This window comes from Phyllobates terribilis, unplaced genomic scaffold (assembly GCF_046119375.1).
Source record: "Phyllobates terribilis strain yellow unplaced genomic scaffold, ASM4611937v1 Scaffold_2__4_contigs__length_985480577, whole genome shotgun sequence".
Classification (NCBI taxonomy): Eukaryota; Metazoa; Chordata; class Amphibia; order Anura; family Dendrobatidae; genus Phyllobates; species Phyllobates terribilis.
This window is the reverse complement of record NW_027362762.1, coordinates 437,410,692-437,428,334: the sequence shown is the minus strand read 5'-3', so window position 1 is coordinate 437,428,334 and position 17,643 is coordinate 437,410,692. Positions and strand designations below refer to the sequence as shown.

At 44.5% G+C, this 17,643-nt stretch overlaps 1 protein-coding gene across 1 annotated transcript in view; it reads right to left on the bottom strand.

The window, feature by feature from the left end:
* Positions 1 to 104: 104 nt before the first annotated feature.
* Positions 105 to 17,643, bottom strand: part of LOC141252768 (uroplakin-3b-like) — a 43,007-nt gene continuing 25,468 nt past the window's right edge. The window contains exons 4-6 of the mRNA XM_073670555.1: positions 16,412 to 16,488; positions 14,265 to 14,394; positions 105 to 1,277 (exon numbers count right to left, since the gene is read on the bottom strand). Coding sequence (XP_073526656.1) covers positions 1,103 to 1,277; positions 14,265 to 14,394; positions 16,412 to 16,488 — 382 coding nt within the window. The 3' untranslated portion in view covers positions 105 to 1,102. The remainder of the gene's footprint in view (positions 1,278 to 14,264; positions 14,395 to 16,411; positions 16,489 to 17,643) is intronic.

Here is a 17,643-nt window from a genome sequence, read left to right as displayed (position 1 = left end):
AAAACCCTTTAAGTTGTACAATAAAACTATTCTAAAGCCAGCAATATGTATTTTTGCCAACAGGGGACACTGTTTAGCCCCTTGCAAATGTTATATTACCCTCTTTCACAAATGTATATAATAATACATTGAGTAGTTTGTTAAATGAATGATGAGATGCTGCTTCTGTCGGGACAAAGGGAATAAAGTGAAATGTGCCAACTACTATTCATATAAGGGGGTAAGTGGCCCACTCTTGCATAGAGGCCCACCAGGGGATTCCCCTGTTCCCCTGTGGGCAAGTCCGAGCCTGTGTATATTAAATTATTGTTCACCAATCTGCCAATTTTAATGGAACTGTGTGACCATCTACTGTATATTGGACTATCCCAACTTTCCCCAGATAATGGAAGGAAGTAGGATTAGGCTGTTGGATTCAACATGTCAATCCTTTTGATCACTTCGACAAGAGTACAATAATTTTGCCACCTAATCTGACAACAGAATAATGTAGGGGCAGGAACCCTGACTACAGCGATGTGTCACTTACTTGGCTGCTTGCTGTAGCTTTGATAAAATCACTGTTTTATCAGCAGGAGATTATCACCAGATGACTAGTAAACCTGCTGCCATGTAGTCCTCCATTTTCATGAGTTCTGCATAACCCCATTCCTAGCACTGATTGGCAGCTTTCTGCCTATGCCCAGTGCACACAAAAATATGTCAAACAGTGGTGTGTGGGGAGGAGTTATACAGAGCTCAGCATTCAGAGAACTGGTAGATCTATAGCAGAGAAAACACTGATTGTTATAAAAAATACAACATGCAGACCAGTAAGTGATACATCACTGGAATCAGGGTCTCTGCCCCTACATCATGCTGCTCTAAGATAGGGTAGCAAAACATGGTGACAGATTTTGTTTAAAGATGCAACCATACAATAATCACATAATACTTCAACCCTAACCCCATACCCTACTTTAGACAGTAGATCCATCAGAATCTAGAATCAGGGAAGCAAAAGCACATATATTTTACTATATTTACTGTACTTATTTAATTATTTTATGTACAAGCATAGCTAAAAAATATTGCAATGAATATGAATAAAAAAACAATCTATTCACTTAAACACTGTGTACACTGTGCTTCTGTTTTGTTGAGACTGGAGCCACTTTGAGTGAGTCAAATATATACTGTGTGGGCGGTATGGAGGGATATTGAATTCATCCAAATAAAGTTCTTCTTTCGCCAGGAATCCTTCATTATCAATAGTGCGACACCAGCAAATGTCTTTGCTGTAAATACAAAATGTAAGGAAAACATGTGAGAATGAAATCTGGAAAGTCTGAACAGTAAGAAGAGAATACTTATATAACTAAATAAGTGAAAATGCAGTAATAGTCAACTATAATATCCAGTATGGTTCCCATCTGTTTTCACCCCATCCACCCCCCTCCCAGATGTTGCCGATCATAGCTTGGCAGCTTCTGAGACTGATGGACTGCAAAATTAGTTGCGGAGCTGTGATTGACAGTATCTGGTAGGGAGGGCTAAAAGTGCACGCCTCCAGGGAAGACTCTGAAGAAACGACCAGTTGAATTGCAAGCGGAGATTTCACATACTGCACTCCAAAAGCAACAAATGTGAATTATATCTGCAGAGAGACGTTATGCAAAATGCAAAAAAACAGTATAATCAAGGGAGCTGAGGAATTATTTACAAGGTATTTAACTAATATTATTTTTGAGCAAGTGACAGGTTGTAGCGTCGGCGTCCCTGCCTCCTGCTAGGCAGGGACGCTGTTCCCCTCACCTCTCCGCTCTGTGCCCGGCGTCTTCCTCCCGCTCTGCTGGCAGCGCGCGCTGCTTCCTGGCCACGGTGCTTAGGGCACGCGCGCGCGCGCTCCCCCTCTCTTAAAGGGGCCGCGCGCGCCGTCCTAAGGAGTCCCCGGCCAATGGCCGGAGGACTTCACCATATATAAGGCACCTCCTCCAAAATGGAGGTGCCCGAGCAATGTTGTTGCAAAGCCTTCACTCTGCTTCAGCCCTCAGGTCCCGTTTCCAGTTACCTGCCAGTCACCTGCCAGATTCCTGCCTGTTACCTGCCAGTCACCTGCCTGATTCCTGCCTGTTACCTGCCAGTCACCTGCCAGATTCCTGCCTGTTACCTGTCAGTCACCTGCCAGATTCCTGATTGATACCTGCCAGATATCCGTTTACCTGCTTGCAAGCCTGCGGTCCGACGGTCTGCCTTCCGACACCTGTCAGTCTGTCTATGGACCAGCCTGCCCGCTCACCTGGGAGCGCTCGTCTGCTACCTGCCTGCTAGTCTACCTGGAGGCTCCGCCGTCACTTGCCGTGACCACCTGCCTGTCCAGAGACTCTTGTCTGCTCACCTGGGAGCGCTCATCTGCTACCTGCCTGCTAGCCTATCTGGAGGCTCCGCCGTCACTTGCTGTGACCACCTGCCTGTCCAGAGACTCTTGTCTGCTCACCTGGGAGCGCTCATCTGCTACCTGCCTGCTAGCCTACCTGGAGGCTCCGCCGTCACTTGCCGTGACCACCCGCCTGTCCAGAGACTGTCCCTGTCACTTGCCGTGAGTACCCGTCCTTCTACCCAGAGACTGTCCCTGTCACTTGCCGTGACTACCTGCCCTTCTACCCAGAGACTGTCCCTGTCACTTGCCGTGACTACCTGCCCTTCTACCCAGAGACTGTCCCTGTCACTTGCCGTGATTACCTGCCCGTCTTCCCTGGGAGCCACCCGCTTCCTTACAAGGACCGCCCCCTTGTATAGTTGCTCAGAGGTTCCGCCTCCCAGACCCGTTACAGTTTGCTCGGGCCATGGAATCCGGTGGCACCCAAGCTCCCTCGCTCTCGGACCTATGTCATGAACTGTCCCGTCAGAGGTCCCAACAGGAGTCCATCCTGAGTCACCTGCGGAGTGTCAACTCTCGCCTGGACACTCTGTCTGCTCCACCTGCAACCACCGCTAGTGTCATGACTCGCAACCCGGTAGCGCCGCTGCCCACCAATACCATGGTATCCTGTCCAGGACCCCGGTTTTCTGCACCTCCTCGTTTCGGAGGTGACTCCGCTCAAGCTCGGGGCTTCATAAACCAGTGCACCCTGCACTTTGAACTCTTGTCCCACCAGTTTATCTCCGACCGGTCCAAAGTAGCCTTTATCATGTCCCACCTCACGGGGGAGGCTCTGGCTTGGCTAAATCCTCTGTGGGAGAGAGGAGATCCCCTGGTGTCCGACCTGCCAGCCTTTCTCACGGCTTTCCGGAAAGTCTTCGACGAACCCGGATGGAAGACCTCATCCGCATCGTCTCTGCTACGCCTCCATCAAGGAGATCTCACCGTGGGCCAATATGCCATACGGTTCCGTACCCTTGCTTCGGAGCTGGCCTGGGATAACGACGCTCTGGTGTCTGTCTTCTGGGAGGGTCTGTCCGGCCGTATTAAAGATGAACTCGCTGGTCGGGACATTCCTACCACTCTCGACGACTTAATAACACTTGCCACCCGGATTGACATCCGATTCCAGGAGCGCGCCAAAGAGGTCACCCGTGAGAGGAGGTTTCCACGTCTAGCCCCCACCTTCCAGAAACCCGTCACTCCCTCCGTTACTCCCCAGGCACACTCACCTGAGCCTATGCAGGTCGACCAGACCAAGATGGTCAAAACCCGTCAAGACTTACGCCGTGCCGAGGGGAGCTGCTTCTACTGTGGCAGTAAGGAGCACCGGATCCGTTCCTGCCCAGAGAGGTCGGGAAACGCCTGTGTCTAGGATCGCTCAGAGAGGTCGCCCTAGACAAAAGTAAACCCTCTCCATCTCTGATGCTGTCAGTCTCTATCACCTGCGGAGAGAACCGCTATTTCGAACTGGCTCAACTTGACTCAGGAGCTGCTGGAAATCTCATTTCTCAGTCTCTGGTAGAGAAATACCGCATTCCCACCAAACCTCTGGCCGTACCTTTATCTGTCGCCGCCGTGGATGGGGGCCTCTTACCACATCCCATCCAACTCATCACCGAATCCATAACTATGCAGGTGGGAATGCTGCATTCTGAGAGCATCTCCTTTCATGTTCTGCCTGGACTCTCTCACGCACTCTTGCTAGGCCTACCTTGGCTCCAGAAACATGCACCCGTGCTTGACTGGCAGACCGGAGAAGTCCTTCGCTGGGGACAGGACTGCCATAGGACTTGTCTAGTTCCCGTTCATCCTGCTCGTCCTTCTCCTACCCCAGTCAGTCTACCCGGTCTATCGGTTCCCTATTGGTCTTATGCGGATGTCTTCAATAAAAAAGAAGCAGAGACATTACCCCCTCATAGACCATACGATTGTCCAATCGACCTGATACCCGTCTCTACTCCTCCCCGTGGGCGTATCTACCCTTTGTCCGCAGCGGAGACCCGGTCCATGTCAGAATATATTGAGGAGAATCTGGCCCGGGGATTTATCCGGAAATCTACCTCCCCGGCGGGAGCAGGCTTCTTCTTCGTCAAAAAGAAGGACGGCTCACTCCGTCCATGTATAGATTATAGAGGCCTTAACCAGATTACAGTGAAGAATAAATACGCCCTCCCGCTCATTCCTGAATTATTTGACCGCCTGAGGGGGGCTAGAATCTTCACCAAACTGGATCTCTGTGGGGCGTATAACCTGGTCCGTATCCGTCAGGGGGATGAGTGGAAGACGGCATTCAACACCCGGGACGGCAACTATGAGTACCTTGTAATGCCCTTCGGTCTCTGTAACGCTCCTGCCGTCTTTCAAGAGTTGGTCAATGACATCTTCCGTGATCTTCTCTACTCCTGCGTGGTGGTGTACCTGGACGACATCTTGGTCTTCTCTCCGGACCTTCCTACTCACCGGAGGGATGTTCGTCAGGTCCTGCTCAGGCTCAGGCAGAACCACCTCTACGCTAAATATGAGAAGTGCATCTTTGAGCAGACCTCCCTTCCATTTCTGGGCTACATAATCTCTCAGACCGGCCTACAAATGGATCCTGAGAAACTGTCTGCCATCCAGAAATGGCCCCGACCAGAGGGGTTGAAGGCTATTCAGCGGTTCCTGGGCTTCGCGAACTATTACCGCCTCTTCATACCGCACTTCTCTTCCCGGACTGCCCCTATCTCTGCGCTCACCCGTAAGGGTACTAATCCTAGAAGATGGCCGCCCGAAGCTGAGGAGGCCTTTCTTTCCTTAAAACAGGCCTTCTCCTCCGCCCTTGTGCTGCATCGTCCGGACGGCAACAAACAATTCTTCCTAGAAGTTGATGCTTCCTCCTCCGGAGCCGGGGCGGTACTTACCCAAAAGTCATCTTCCGGAAGAATGGTAACCTGCGTTTTTTTCTCCAAACTCTTCTCCTCTTCTGAGCGCAACTATTCTATTGGAGACCGTGAATTGTTAGCCATTAAGCTGGCACTGGAGGAGTGGCGTTACCTGCTCGAGGGGGCTCTTCACCCGGTAATAATTTACGCGGACCACAAGAACTTGGCTTACCTTCAGAGCGCCCAGAGACTTAACCCGCGCCAAGCCCGGTGGTCCTTGTTTTTTGCCCGCTTTGATTTTGTTCTTCATTGTCGCCCGGCAGACAAAAACATCAAAGCTGACGCCTTGTCCCAATGCTTCCTGGTGTCTGATCTAGAGGAGGAACCTAAGCACATCATTGATCCCGCCAGAGTAATGCAAGTGGCTCCCGTGAATCTAAATCGTCTCCCTCCCGGTAAGACGTTTGTAACTGTACCTGATAGGAAGAAGGTCCTACACTGGGGTCATTCGTCTAAGCTAGCTGCCCACGCCGGTCAGAAAAAGACCCTCCAGCTCATTACCCGGCATTACTGGTGGCCTACCCTGCACAAGGATGTAATAGACTTTGTTTCTGCCTGTGTGTCCTGCGCCCGCAACAAAGTTCCGAGACACCTGCCAGCCGGTCGCCTTCTTCCTCTTCCAGTACCTGCTGCCCCGTGGCAGCATATTGCTATGGACTTTATAACGGATCTTCCTGTCTCTGCCGGTTGTACGGTCATTTGGGTGGTCACTGATCGCTTCTCCAAGATGGCGCACTTCATTCCCCTGCCGGGTCTCCCGTCTGCACCCGAACTGGCTAAAGACTTTATCCGCCACATCTTCCGTCTCCATGGCCTGCCCCTCCACATCGTGTCAGATCGTGGGGTTCAGTTCACTTCACGCTTCTGGAGAGCCACATGTAAGTTGCTTGACGTCACTCTGGACTTCTCCTCCGCTTACCATCCACAGTCCAATGGTCAAGTGGAGCGGATCAATCAGAACCTGACCAGTTACCTCCGGCACTTCGTTAATGCCCACCATTCGGACTGGGTGGATCTCCTACCATGGGCTGAGTTCTCTTACAATAATCACGAGAGCGAATCTTCCTCCAAATCCCCGTTTTTTGCAGTCTTCGGTCAGCATCCTCGGATCCCATTTCCCGTCTCCACCTCGGTGGACAATCCGGCTGCGGAATCTCTCGTTCGCGAATTCTCCTCCATTTGGGAGAGTACCCGATCCGCACTCCTTCAGTCGTCCGAACGGATGAAAAAACACGCTGACAAGAAACGCCTGGATCCTCCACAATTCCTTCCTGGAGATAAAGTCTGGTTCTCGTCCAAATATGTCCGGCTCAAGATTCCCTCCTACAAGTTAGGGCCTCGGTTCATCGGCCCACTGGAAGTTATCAAACACATCAACCCGGTGGCCTATAAATTAAAACTCCCGGCCAACTTACGGATCCCTAACTCCTTCCATGTATCTCTCCTCAAACCCGTGGTACTTAACTCTTTTTCCAAGTCTACAGGTACGCCTCCTGCTACGGTTTCCGCTGAGAACGAGTTTGAGGTAGAGAACATTCTGGCCACCAAAAGGGTAAGAGGAAAAACCTTTTTTCTGGTAGATTGGAAGGGGTTTGGTCCTGAGGAGAGAATGTGGGAGCCCCGGGAGAACATCCATGCCCCTCTCATCCTTGATAAATTTCTCTCTGGCCTAAAAAAGGGGGGGCCTAAAGGGGGGGTACTGTAGCGTCGGCGTCCCTGCCTCCTGCTAGGCAGGGACGCTGTTCCCCTCACCTCTCCGCTCTGTGCCCGGCGTCTTCCTCCCGCTCTGCTGGCAGCGCGCGCTGCTTCCCGGCCATGGTGCTTAAGGCGCGCACGCGCGCGCTCCCCCTCTCTTAAAGGGGCCACGCGCGCCGTCCTAAGGAGTCCCCGGCCAATGGCCGGAGGACTTCACCATATATAAGGCACCTCCTCCAAAATGGAGGTGCCCGAGCAATGTTGTTGCAAAGCCTTCACTCTGCTTCAGCCCTCAGGTCCCGTTTCCAGTTACCTGCCAGTCACCTGCCAGATTCCTGCCTGTTACCTGCCAGTCACCTGCCTGATTCCTGCCTGTTACCTGCCAGTCACCTGCCAGATTCCTGCCTGTTACCTGCCAGTCGCCTGCCAGATTCCTGCTTGATACCTGCCAGATATCCGTTTACCTGCTTGCAAGCCTGCGGTCCGACGGTCTGCCTTCCGACACCTGTCAGTCTGTCTATGGACCAGCCTGCCCGCTCACCTGGGAGCGCTCGTCTGCTACCTGCCTGCTAGTCTACCTGGAGGCTCCGCCGTCACTTGCCGTGACCACCTGCCTGTCCAGAGACTCTTGTCTGCTCACCTGGGAGCGCTCATCTGCTACCTGCCTGCTAGCCTATCTGGAGGCTCCGCCGTCACTTGCCGTGACCACCTGCCTGTCCAGAGACTGTCCCTGTCACTTGCCGTGAGTACCCGTCCTTCTACCTAGAGACTGTCCCTGTCACTTGCCGTGACTACCTGCCCTTCTACCCAGAGACTGTCCCTGTCACTTGCCGTGACTACCTGCCCTTCTACCCAGAGACTGTCCCTGTCACTTGCCGTGATTACCTGCCCGTCTTCCCTGGGAGCCACCCGCTTCCTTACAAGGACCGCCCCCTTGTATAGTTGCTCAGAGGTTCCGCCTCCCAGACCCGTTACACAGGTCCTCTTTATGTTGGCCATATGAGTTAGATGTTAGGGTCTTGGTCCTGCTCGGCCCTTATTCACATTTACGTCATTTGATATATGGTAAGGTTTTAGTACTAGAAGTTAAGACCGTCCCAAATAAGGTCACCTTGACGCAGTTGAATGGCTTTTACTTTTTTTTATCAAAACTATGTAAACTAAGTACCCTATGTTATCATCATGCACTATTGCTATTAGGTTTTGTTAATTTTATTTTTCAGCAAGTGATAGATCCTCTTTAAATTGGCCATACTCATGAGTTAGCTGTTGGTCGAACATATGTTCGGCAGACAGCTATCTCTCCCAACCTCCCAATACACATGGGCGCTTGGCTTTAACTCCTTCATGATTAGGTGATTTTTGCTTTTATGGTCTCGTTTTTACCTCTCCTTCCAAGAGCCATAACTTTTTTATTTTTCTGTTGATAAAGCCACATGACAGCTATTTTTTGTTGTTGGATGAGATGTAGTTTTAAATGACACCATTCATTTTATCAGACAAAGTACTGAAAAAAGGGGAAAAAATGAACAGATTGAAATGGTGAAAAAAGAAACCCTACAATTCTGTCACTGTTTTTTTGGATTTTATCTTTACAGCATTTATTGTGTGGTAAAAAATGATCTGGCAGTATAATTCTTCAAGTCAGTATAATTATGGTGATGCCAAATTTCTCTGATTTTATTTATGTTGTAGTGGTTAAAAGGATTTTATATTTCATTTTGCCATTTTCTGAGAGCTGTAACTTTTTATTTGTCCATTGATGGACTTGTGTGAGGGTTTGTTTTGTGTGCCGAGTGATGTTTTTCTTGATACCATTGTGACTTACATATGACGTTCATATCGATTTTTGTTGTATTTTTTGAGGGAAGTGTGGTGACCAAAAAAAAAAGCAGCTATAGCATTTCTGATTAAGCCACTTAATTGGCCAATATATATCCCGCAGACATAGATTGATAGTGGGATTTAAATGGTTAAACAGCAGCAATCGGAACTGCTGTTAATGGCAGGCGCTGGTTGTGTAACACAGCTGGCACCTGCTGGATATGGAGTGGGATGTACCATTATGTACCATGTCAAAAAAGGTTTAAAAGAAATATCTCACAAAGACAACTTCTTTTAACCCTTTAAAGACCGGGCCAATTATAATGAAACATTTTTTATCGTTGTATTCCATGTTTTTCACGAACATAGCAATATTTAGACTTGATTTTTGCAGGATGAGTTTTATTTGTCAGTGGCATTATTTTGGAGTATATATAAACTATTAACTAAACTATTAAAGCTTTATAGGAAGGAATAGAAACAAAACAGTAGCTTTGAAATATCATTTTTAAGTTTTAAATTTTACACTATTTTATACTATTCACATGCTGCACAAATAAAGTATTAACTTTAATATGTAAGTAAGTACAATTATGGCAATATCAGATTTATATGGCTTATTGATATTTTTATGGATTTTTGTGCAATCAATACAATGTTTTTTCAATGTTTTTAAAAAAAAGCCTCAAGTTTTACATTTTTCTGCCAACGGAGCTATGTGAGGGCTTTCGTTTTTGCACGACAAGCTGTAGTATCCATTAATACAATTTTGTGGTACATGACTTTTTGATTGCTGTTTATTGCGCTTTTTGGGAGGTGAAATTAACCAAAATACAATGCAATAATGAAAATACCAAACATATAACTTTTTTTATATCTCGATATTTCTGCACACAATAATTTTTTGTCACCATATCCTGAGACACATAACTTTTATTTTTGACGTAGACAGGCTGTTTGAGGTCCTTTTTTGCGAATGTAGTTTTTACTTGTGCCATTTTTGGGCTGATACTACTTTTTGATCCCTTTTATATTCCATTTTTGGTAGAAGAAATAAGCAAACAATAAATTTGGAATAGTTTATTTTAAATTTTTTTCGCTGTTCACCATGCAGTATAGACACATAACTTAATTTTTAATGCCGATGTAGCTATGTGGGGGCTTTTTTTGCTAATTGTGCTGTCTCTTCTTTGGATATAATTTTGGGATACATACGACTTTTTCATGACAATTTAATTCATTTTTTTGTGAGGCGGGATGAACAAAAACAGCAATTCTGACGTTGCTTTTCAAATTTATTACACTGCTCTCTGTGTGGTATATATAATGAAATATAGTACACTGTGTTTTTTTAGGGAGTTTATTTTTTTCCTTTAAATTGCACAATTTTTGATATATTTTACATTTTCTTTTTTCAACATTTATTAGTCTCAAAAGATGACTTGAACTATCCTTTAATCGGTTAGGTAATACACTACCCTACCTATGTAGTGCAGGGCATTATTTTAGCTTGTCAGTGTTATCCTGGAATGCCCATTAGGCCACGGCCCCGCTATCAGTATTTGGTCAGTATTCGGTCAGTATTTTTTCTCAGGAGTGGGAGCCAAAACCAGGAGAGGAACAATCAGAGAAAAGGTATAATAAATGCAGAATTGGTGACTTGTTTCTATCACCCACTCTTCGGTTTGTCTCCCACTCCTGAGAAAAAATACTGACCGAATACTAACCAAATACTGACAGTGCATTTGTATTGCACTTTTTTCAGCTACGTTTTTTGTCTCTTTTTGGTGTTATGTTTTAATTAAAACTACTTTGTTTCGGAAAATTCCTGTTACTTAGTTTTGATAATGTTATGTGCGGATTACATGCATTTTTATTGCATTTCCGTTGCGTGAAAAGCAGTAAAAACGTATATGCGTTTTTTTATCTTCAAATTTTTCTCATCACAGTTAAGTATATAGGAAAATCTACAGATAAAAAAACTCATATATACCACAAGAGATGTTAGAGGTTAACATGTTGCAGATTTTAAAATAGCACCAAAAGTCAGTTTCCGCAGCATAGAAGACAGTACAGTGGCATGAGATTTACATGAATCCCCTGCATTTTTCTGGAACTGTAATACGCTGCATATTTGTGCTGTGAAAATATTCAGCATAAAAAATGTACTAAATACTCATCGTAAGAACTTAGCTTAAGTAGATCCCACCTCCAGTATGATCTAATATGCTCACTAAGGTACATGTCAGTCATGGAGGCCATTGTTAGGCAATACCAATCCATAGGTACGATATGGTCATGCTGTGGGGTAGGCAATGGGCTGACAGAGGAGAGGCTCCCTTTCTGTCAAACTCCTCAGGTGCTAAGGTTGCTACTGATCACAGCATCTTAGGACTTAACTTGCTGGGACTAAAGCTAACTTCGATCTCAATAGTGACAGCGAGAGTTCTTCTATGTATTTCCAGTGGGCCCTGTGCCCACGTCATCCCTGGGATGTACTTATATGCCCTGATGAATGAACTTACTCTTCTTCAGAACTAGAGGATACATACATTTCCGCTTTGGATGTTGCGGCATGAAAAATGTTGACATTAAATGTCAATGAATGGCTTTAAATGAATGGCCATTTATGAAGTATGTGAATATGCCAGGTCTGCCAGTGCCTTAGCCACTTTTACATTGAGGCTAGGGTCACAGGAGTGTAGATTCTCTCATCTAAGAGAATTGGTTTGATTATGCTAATGACATTCTAATTAAACTCTGATGCGGGAATCGGAGCACACTGTAGGAGAAAATGAAGAACAAAATGTATCCATTCTGTGAGTCCACGGAAATTGGACTGCACTCAGATGTCATCCTAGTGCGGTCCGATTATTTCCACGCACCAGAGACTTGAATGGGGGAGTCACGTCGGATTTACATGTCAAAGCACAACATGCTGCAATTTTTTTTCTCATATATGATATAACAAAAAAAACATCGATCAGCATTGCCCCATTACATATCATTTGTCCGAGGGCTATCCGATAAAAAAAATTGGATAGCACTCCTCCAATTAATACGGTGGTGTGAGTGAGTCCAAAGGCTAACTATTATGAAATGTGAAGTTGGGCCTTAAGTGGGGAAACAGCCCTGTATTCTGCAGGGGTAGAAAAACTTTATGTTTAATCTGTGAATCTGCACAGGTCTTCTTCACTCAAATGTAACATTACTATTGGATTTCTGGTGAGCCTCTATGACATCACAACAATTTCAGTCAGGTAATTACTATGTCATCACAATATAATGTCATCAGCTGTGACATCACAAGTACTTTATAATCAAACCTGCTATGACATCACAACTATACCAGCTAACTTAGCTGTTGTAACATCACAACAATTTTTATTCTGTAATATCAAAACAGTGTTTCAATCATGTAACATTTTTTACATCACAGGTGGATTTTAGTCAGGTAAACTACTGTGACACCACAACCGTGTTTCCATCAAATATGCCACTGTGACATGACAAGGTTGCTTCCATCAGTTATACTACTCCCCCTGTGACTGCTTAAAGAGGATATGTTGTAGAATCATCAACCTCCTAAGTCATCTATATGGGCATGTAGGTGAAAGGAAGGTGAATAAACTGATACTTTGATATCTGCGATCTGATGTCTTATTCCAGAGAAATCCACGTTTTTCCTATATGTAAATGAGCTGTTCAGGACTATTGGCCGGACACTAACCTGCATAAGAATCTGCCCCCAGAGCTTTTTAAATGAAAGGGAGAGTTACCAGTGTGAATCATGTAAGTAACACAGAACAATAAAACTGAACTTTGTCTCCTTACAAACACGTTTGCAGCTACAGCTCTCACAGCTCTGCAGTATTGTAAGGTTAAGTGCCCATAATGCAGAAATGCTGCTGATTTTTTCTGCATCTCCCTGGCAGGAAAAACGCATGCGGATTTTACATGCATTTTTCCTGCCAGGTAGAAGCGTTTGTCAAGCATTTTTGCATGCATTTCTGCATGCGGGTTATCAAGATCTTTTCCAAGCAATTTTAGCATCACTTGGAAAAGTGCTTGACAACTTGGTCACACTATATAAATCCATGCAACCGGCATGGATTTATATAGTGTGACCAAGTTAATAGTTAAAAAAAGAATAAAAATGGTTAAAAATAAAAAAACCCATTATACTCACCTTCTGATGGCCTCCGGTCTCCTCCTCCGGTGCGTCCGGTCTCTTGTACGGCTCGCGGTGGTGTAAAAGTACCTTCGATGAAATCATTTTGTCATGTGACAGGTCACGCGACCACCAACGTCAGTGGTTGCGTGACCTGTCACATGACTAAATGACTTCATGGAAGGTCCTTTTACACAATCGCGAGCCGCCGGGGAGCCAGGATGCACCGTACAGGAGACCGGGGGCCATCAGAAGGTGAGTATAATGTTAAATTTTTATTTTAAATTATTTTTTTTTAACAGGTACTATGATACCCGGGTCTGGAGGAGAGTCTCCTCTTCTCCAGACCCGGGTACCATCCGCACATTTAATCGCTTAATATCCACATGTGCACATGTAGTCATACGGATATTAAGCGATTCAATGCAAGTCAATGGCAGCAATTACGCCACAAGTCCACAAAATTAATGGACATGCTGCGGATTTTTCCGCAATGACAATCCGCAGCGGAAAGTTCCACAGCATGTGCACAGCACATGCGGATTATCATTGGGGACCATGGGGCACATATTACCAAGGGTTTTTTAAGCATTTTCGCTGCGGAAATTCCACGGCAAAAACGCTTGAAAAACGCGTAGTGGGCACGCAGCCTAACACTGGTTGCCTGTGAGATAGAAGCTGGAGCTGAGAGAAACCAGCAGATGTGTCAGGTATAATCACACACAGCTCTGCAGTGAGATCAGGAGAGCAGAGAGCGGCCATTACACATCACACTGGTAACTCCCCTTCATGTAAAATAAGCTCTGAAGGCAGATCCTCATGCAGATCAGCATCCTCCCCAGAGTCTGGTAAAGCTCATTTACAAATAAGAAAAACGTGGATGTCTCTGGAATAAGACATCAGATCGCAGATAGCAAAGTATCATTTTATTCAGCTTCCTATGACCTACATGCCCATATAGACGGCTTAGGAGGGTTGATCCTACTGACAGATTCCCTTTAATGTTCATTTGGACACTGAGACTATGTCTAAAGACAGAGGATGCCAGTGTCACACAAAAGAAACCTTTTGGAAGTGTTGTTTTCCTCCAAGATTTGGTAGGTCCCCAGGGTCTTGCCAACTCCTTCGGAGCTCCTGGAGAGAGTTGGCAAATATGGCATTTGGCCAGAGCATGTTGTCATAAGAAACTAAGGAACAAAAATTCTAATTAATAATGATAATATAAAATAATACATATTAATGTCATTACCTGCCAAGAGAAATTGCAGCTATTAGGAATGCAAGCAAAAATGCCAGAAGAACTGAGAGAATGACAACAATTACTATCATTCCTGCACTATATCTACCAATCCCGGTATCAATAGTACTTGTGTTCTTTCCTGTTAAAAGAGAATACATTTTCACATACATAGTATACCTGGTGTACATGTATATATGCAGGACTGCACTCACAAAGACATACAGTGCTGGCCAAAAGTATTGGCACCCCTGCAATTCTGTCAGATAATACTCAGTTTCTTCCTGAAAATGATTGCAATCACAAATTCTTTGGTATTATTCTCTTCATTTAATTTGTCTTCAATGAAAAAAACACAAAAAGAATTGTCCTAAAGCCAAATTGGATATAATTCCACACCAAACCTAAAAAAGGGGGTGGACAAAAGTATTGGCACCCTTTGAAAAATCATGTGATACTTCTCTAATTCGTGTAATTAACAGCACCTGTAACTTACCTGTGGCACCTAACAGGTGTTGGCAATAACTAAATCACACTTGCAGCCAGTTAACATGGATTAAAGTTGACTCAACCTCTGTCCTGTGTCCTTGTGTGTACCACATTGAGCATGGAGAAAAGAAAGAAGACCAAAGAACTGTCTGAGGACTTGAGAAACCAAATTGCGAGGAAGCATGAGCAATCTCAAGGCTACAAGTCCATCTCCAAAGACCTGAATGTTCCTGTGTCTTCCGTGCACAGTGTCATCAAGAAGTTTAAAGCCCATGGCACTGTGGCTAACCTCCCTACATGTGGACGGAAAAGAAAAATTGATGAGAGATTTCAACGCAAGATTGTGCGGATGGTGGATAAAGAACCTCGACTAACATCTAAACAAGTTCAAGCTGCCCTGTAGTCCGAGGGTACAACAGTGTCAACCCGTACTATCCATCGACGTCTGAATGAAAAGGGACTGTATGGTAGGATACCCAGGAAGACCCCACTTCTTACCCCGAGACATAAAAAAGCCAGGCTGTAGTTTGCCAAAACTTACCTGAGAAAGCCTAAAATGTTTTGGAAGAATGTTCTCTGGTCAGATGAGCAAAAGTAGAGCTTTTTGGGAAAAAGCATCAACATAGAGTGTACAGGAAAAAAAAAGAGGCATTCAAAGTAAAGAACAAGGTCCCTACAGTCAAACATGGCGGAGGTTCCCTGATGTTTTGGGGTTGATTTGCTGCCTCTGGCACTGGACTACTTGACCGTGTGCATGGCATTATGAAGTCTGAAGACTACCAACAAATTTTGCAGCATAATGTAGGGCCCAGTGTGAGAAAGCTGGGTCTCCCTCAGAGGTCATGGGTCTTCCAGCAGGACAATGACCCAAAACACACTTCCAAAAGCACTATAAAATGGTTTTAGAGAAAGCACTGGAGACTTCTAAGGTGGCCAGCAATGAGTCCAGACCTGAATCCCATAGAACACCTGTGGAGAGATCTCAAAATGGCAGTTTGGAGAAGGCACCCTTCAAATATCAGGGACCTGGAGCAGTTTGCTAAAGAAGAATGGTCTACAATTCCAGCAGAGCATTGTAAGAAACTCATTGATGGTTACCGGAAGCGGTTGTTCGCAGTTATTTTGGCTAAAGGTTGTGCAACCAAGTATTAGGCTGAGGGTGCCAATACTTTTGTCCAGCCTTTTTTTGGAGTTTTGTGTGAAATGATCAATGATTTGATTTTTGCTTCATTCTCTTTTGTGTTTTTTCCTTGCAAGCAAATTAAATGAAGATAATAATACCAAAGAATTTGTGATTGTAATCATTTTCAGGAAGAAACTGAGTATTATCTGACAGAATTGCAGGGGTGCCAAAACTTTTGGCCAGCACTGTAGTAACTATGGATGGTCAAAATGTAAATCTTGTTGATAACTAATATTTTATTACAAAATTTTAAAGTAACATCTGACAATAGTATTTTTGAACACATAAAAGACATAAAAATACCACCAAGAGGTGTCAGAATGCCATGTGTAAAACCGCCATCAGACAAGTTTTGCAGAGGGTATTACAGTCTATGGCAGTCAGAGCAGGGTGACCGTCTTGGTAATTTTTTTTTTCTTTTTAAATTTTTACCAAACAAGTGTTGTGTAGCTGTGAAATAGCAGCCAAACATCATTTTAAAATATACCTGTTAGGAGGTTGAATTTTTCCGACCAGCGAGTCTCTCTGGCTAGTGTCGTATTGTTCAGCAAAACAAATTTAACCCTAGAAAAAAAAAGAACAGTTTATTTTTCAACCTTTTAAACATGTGAAAAATAAGTGTGAATTATAAGAGTATAGTCATAAATGAAAGTATGTAAAACAGTATTTTTTAATTTATGTGCCCTGTGCTATAGCTAATGGTCAAATCAATTAAAGTGATATTGAGTTTTTTTTTATTAGTTTTTATAATAAAATATTATGCAATTTTTTTTCACTGTGTAATGATTTGGATTCAGTTAATTATGTTGACATACTTTTTTATTCACAAAAAATGGAAAAAAAAATTTTGCTGCAGTTTTTAATATGTTTTTTGTGGGTATTTTGTTTCTGCATCCAAATAATTCAGTGACCAAATTTTATAAATTTTCAGTACTGAAAACACCACAAGAATGATATCTTGGTAATCCAGTTGAAGGGCTTGCTCACATGAAAGTATACATCGGACAAGTGCTATGCAATTTTTTATCGGATAGCACTCGGACCAATTTTATTAAATGGGGCAGTGCTGATGCACAATTTTTTTCACTGACAGATTCAGTCTGTGAAAAAATCTCAGTATGCTTGTCTGTGAAAAAAATCTCAGTATGCTGCAATTTCACTTTGAAATCAGATGCCACTCACCCATACATGTCTCTGGGTGCGTGCAAAACATTGGACTGCACTCGGATTAGATCTGAGTGCAGTTCGATTTCCACGGACTCAAAGAATGGAGAAGATGGAGAAATTTTGTTCTTCATCTTTGCCTCACAGTGGGCTATGGTTCTCTCATCTGAGAGAATCAGTTCACACTATAGTGACACTCTGAGCAAACTCTGATCACAGAATTTACGGCCTTCTGACTTAACCTTACAAAAATAAACACATATTTTCTAGGTGATGTCATGTTGTTAATAGTAGTGTTGAGCCACCCCCGTAGTGTTCGAGTTCGGTTCGGTTCGTCGAACACCCGTGTGTTCGCCGAACTGTTCGTCGAACTGTTCGTCGAACACCTTCGAACACCGTTAAAACCAATGGCAGGCAAACAAAAACACATAGAAACACATAGAAAACACCTTCAAAGGTGTCCAAAAGCTGACAAACTGCTCAGAAGACACAACTAACACATGGAAAAGTGACAAGTACATATAGTCATGCGAAAAGAAAAGAGGTGGAGGAGTA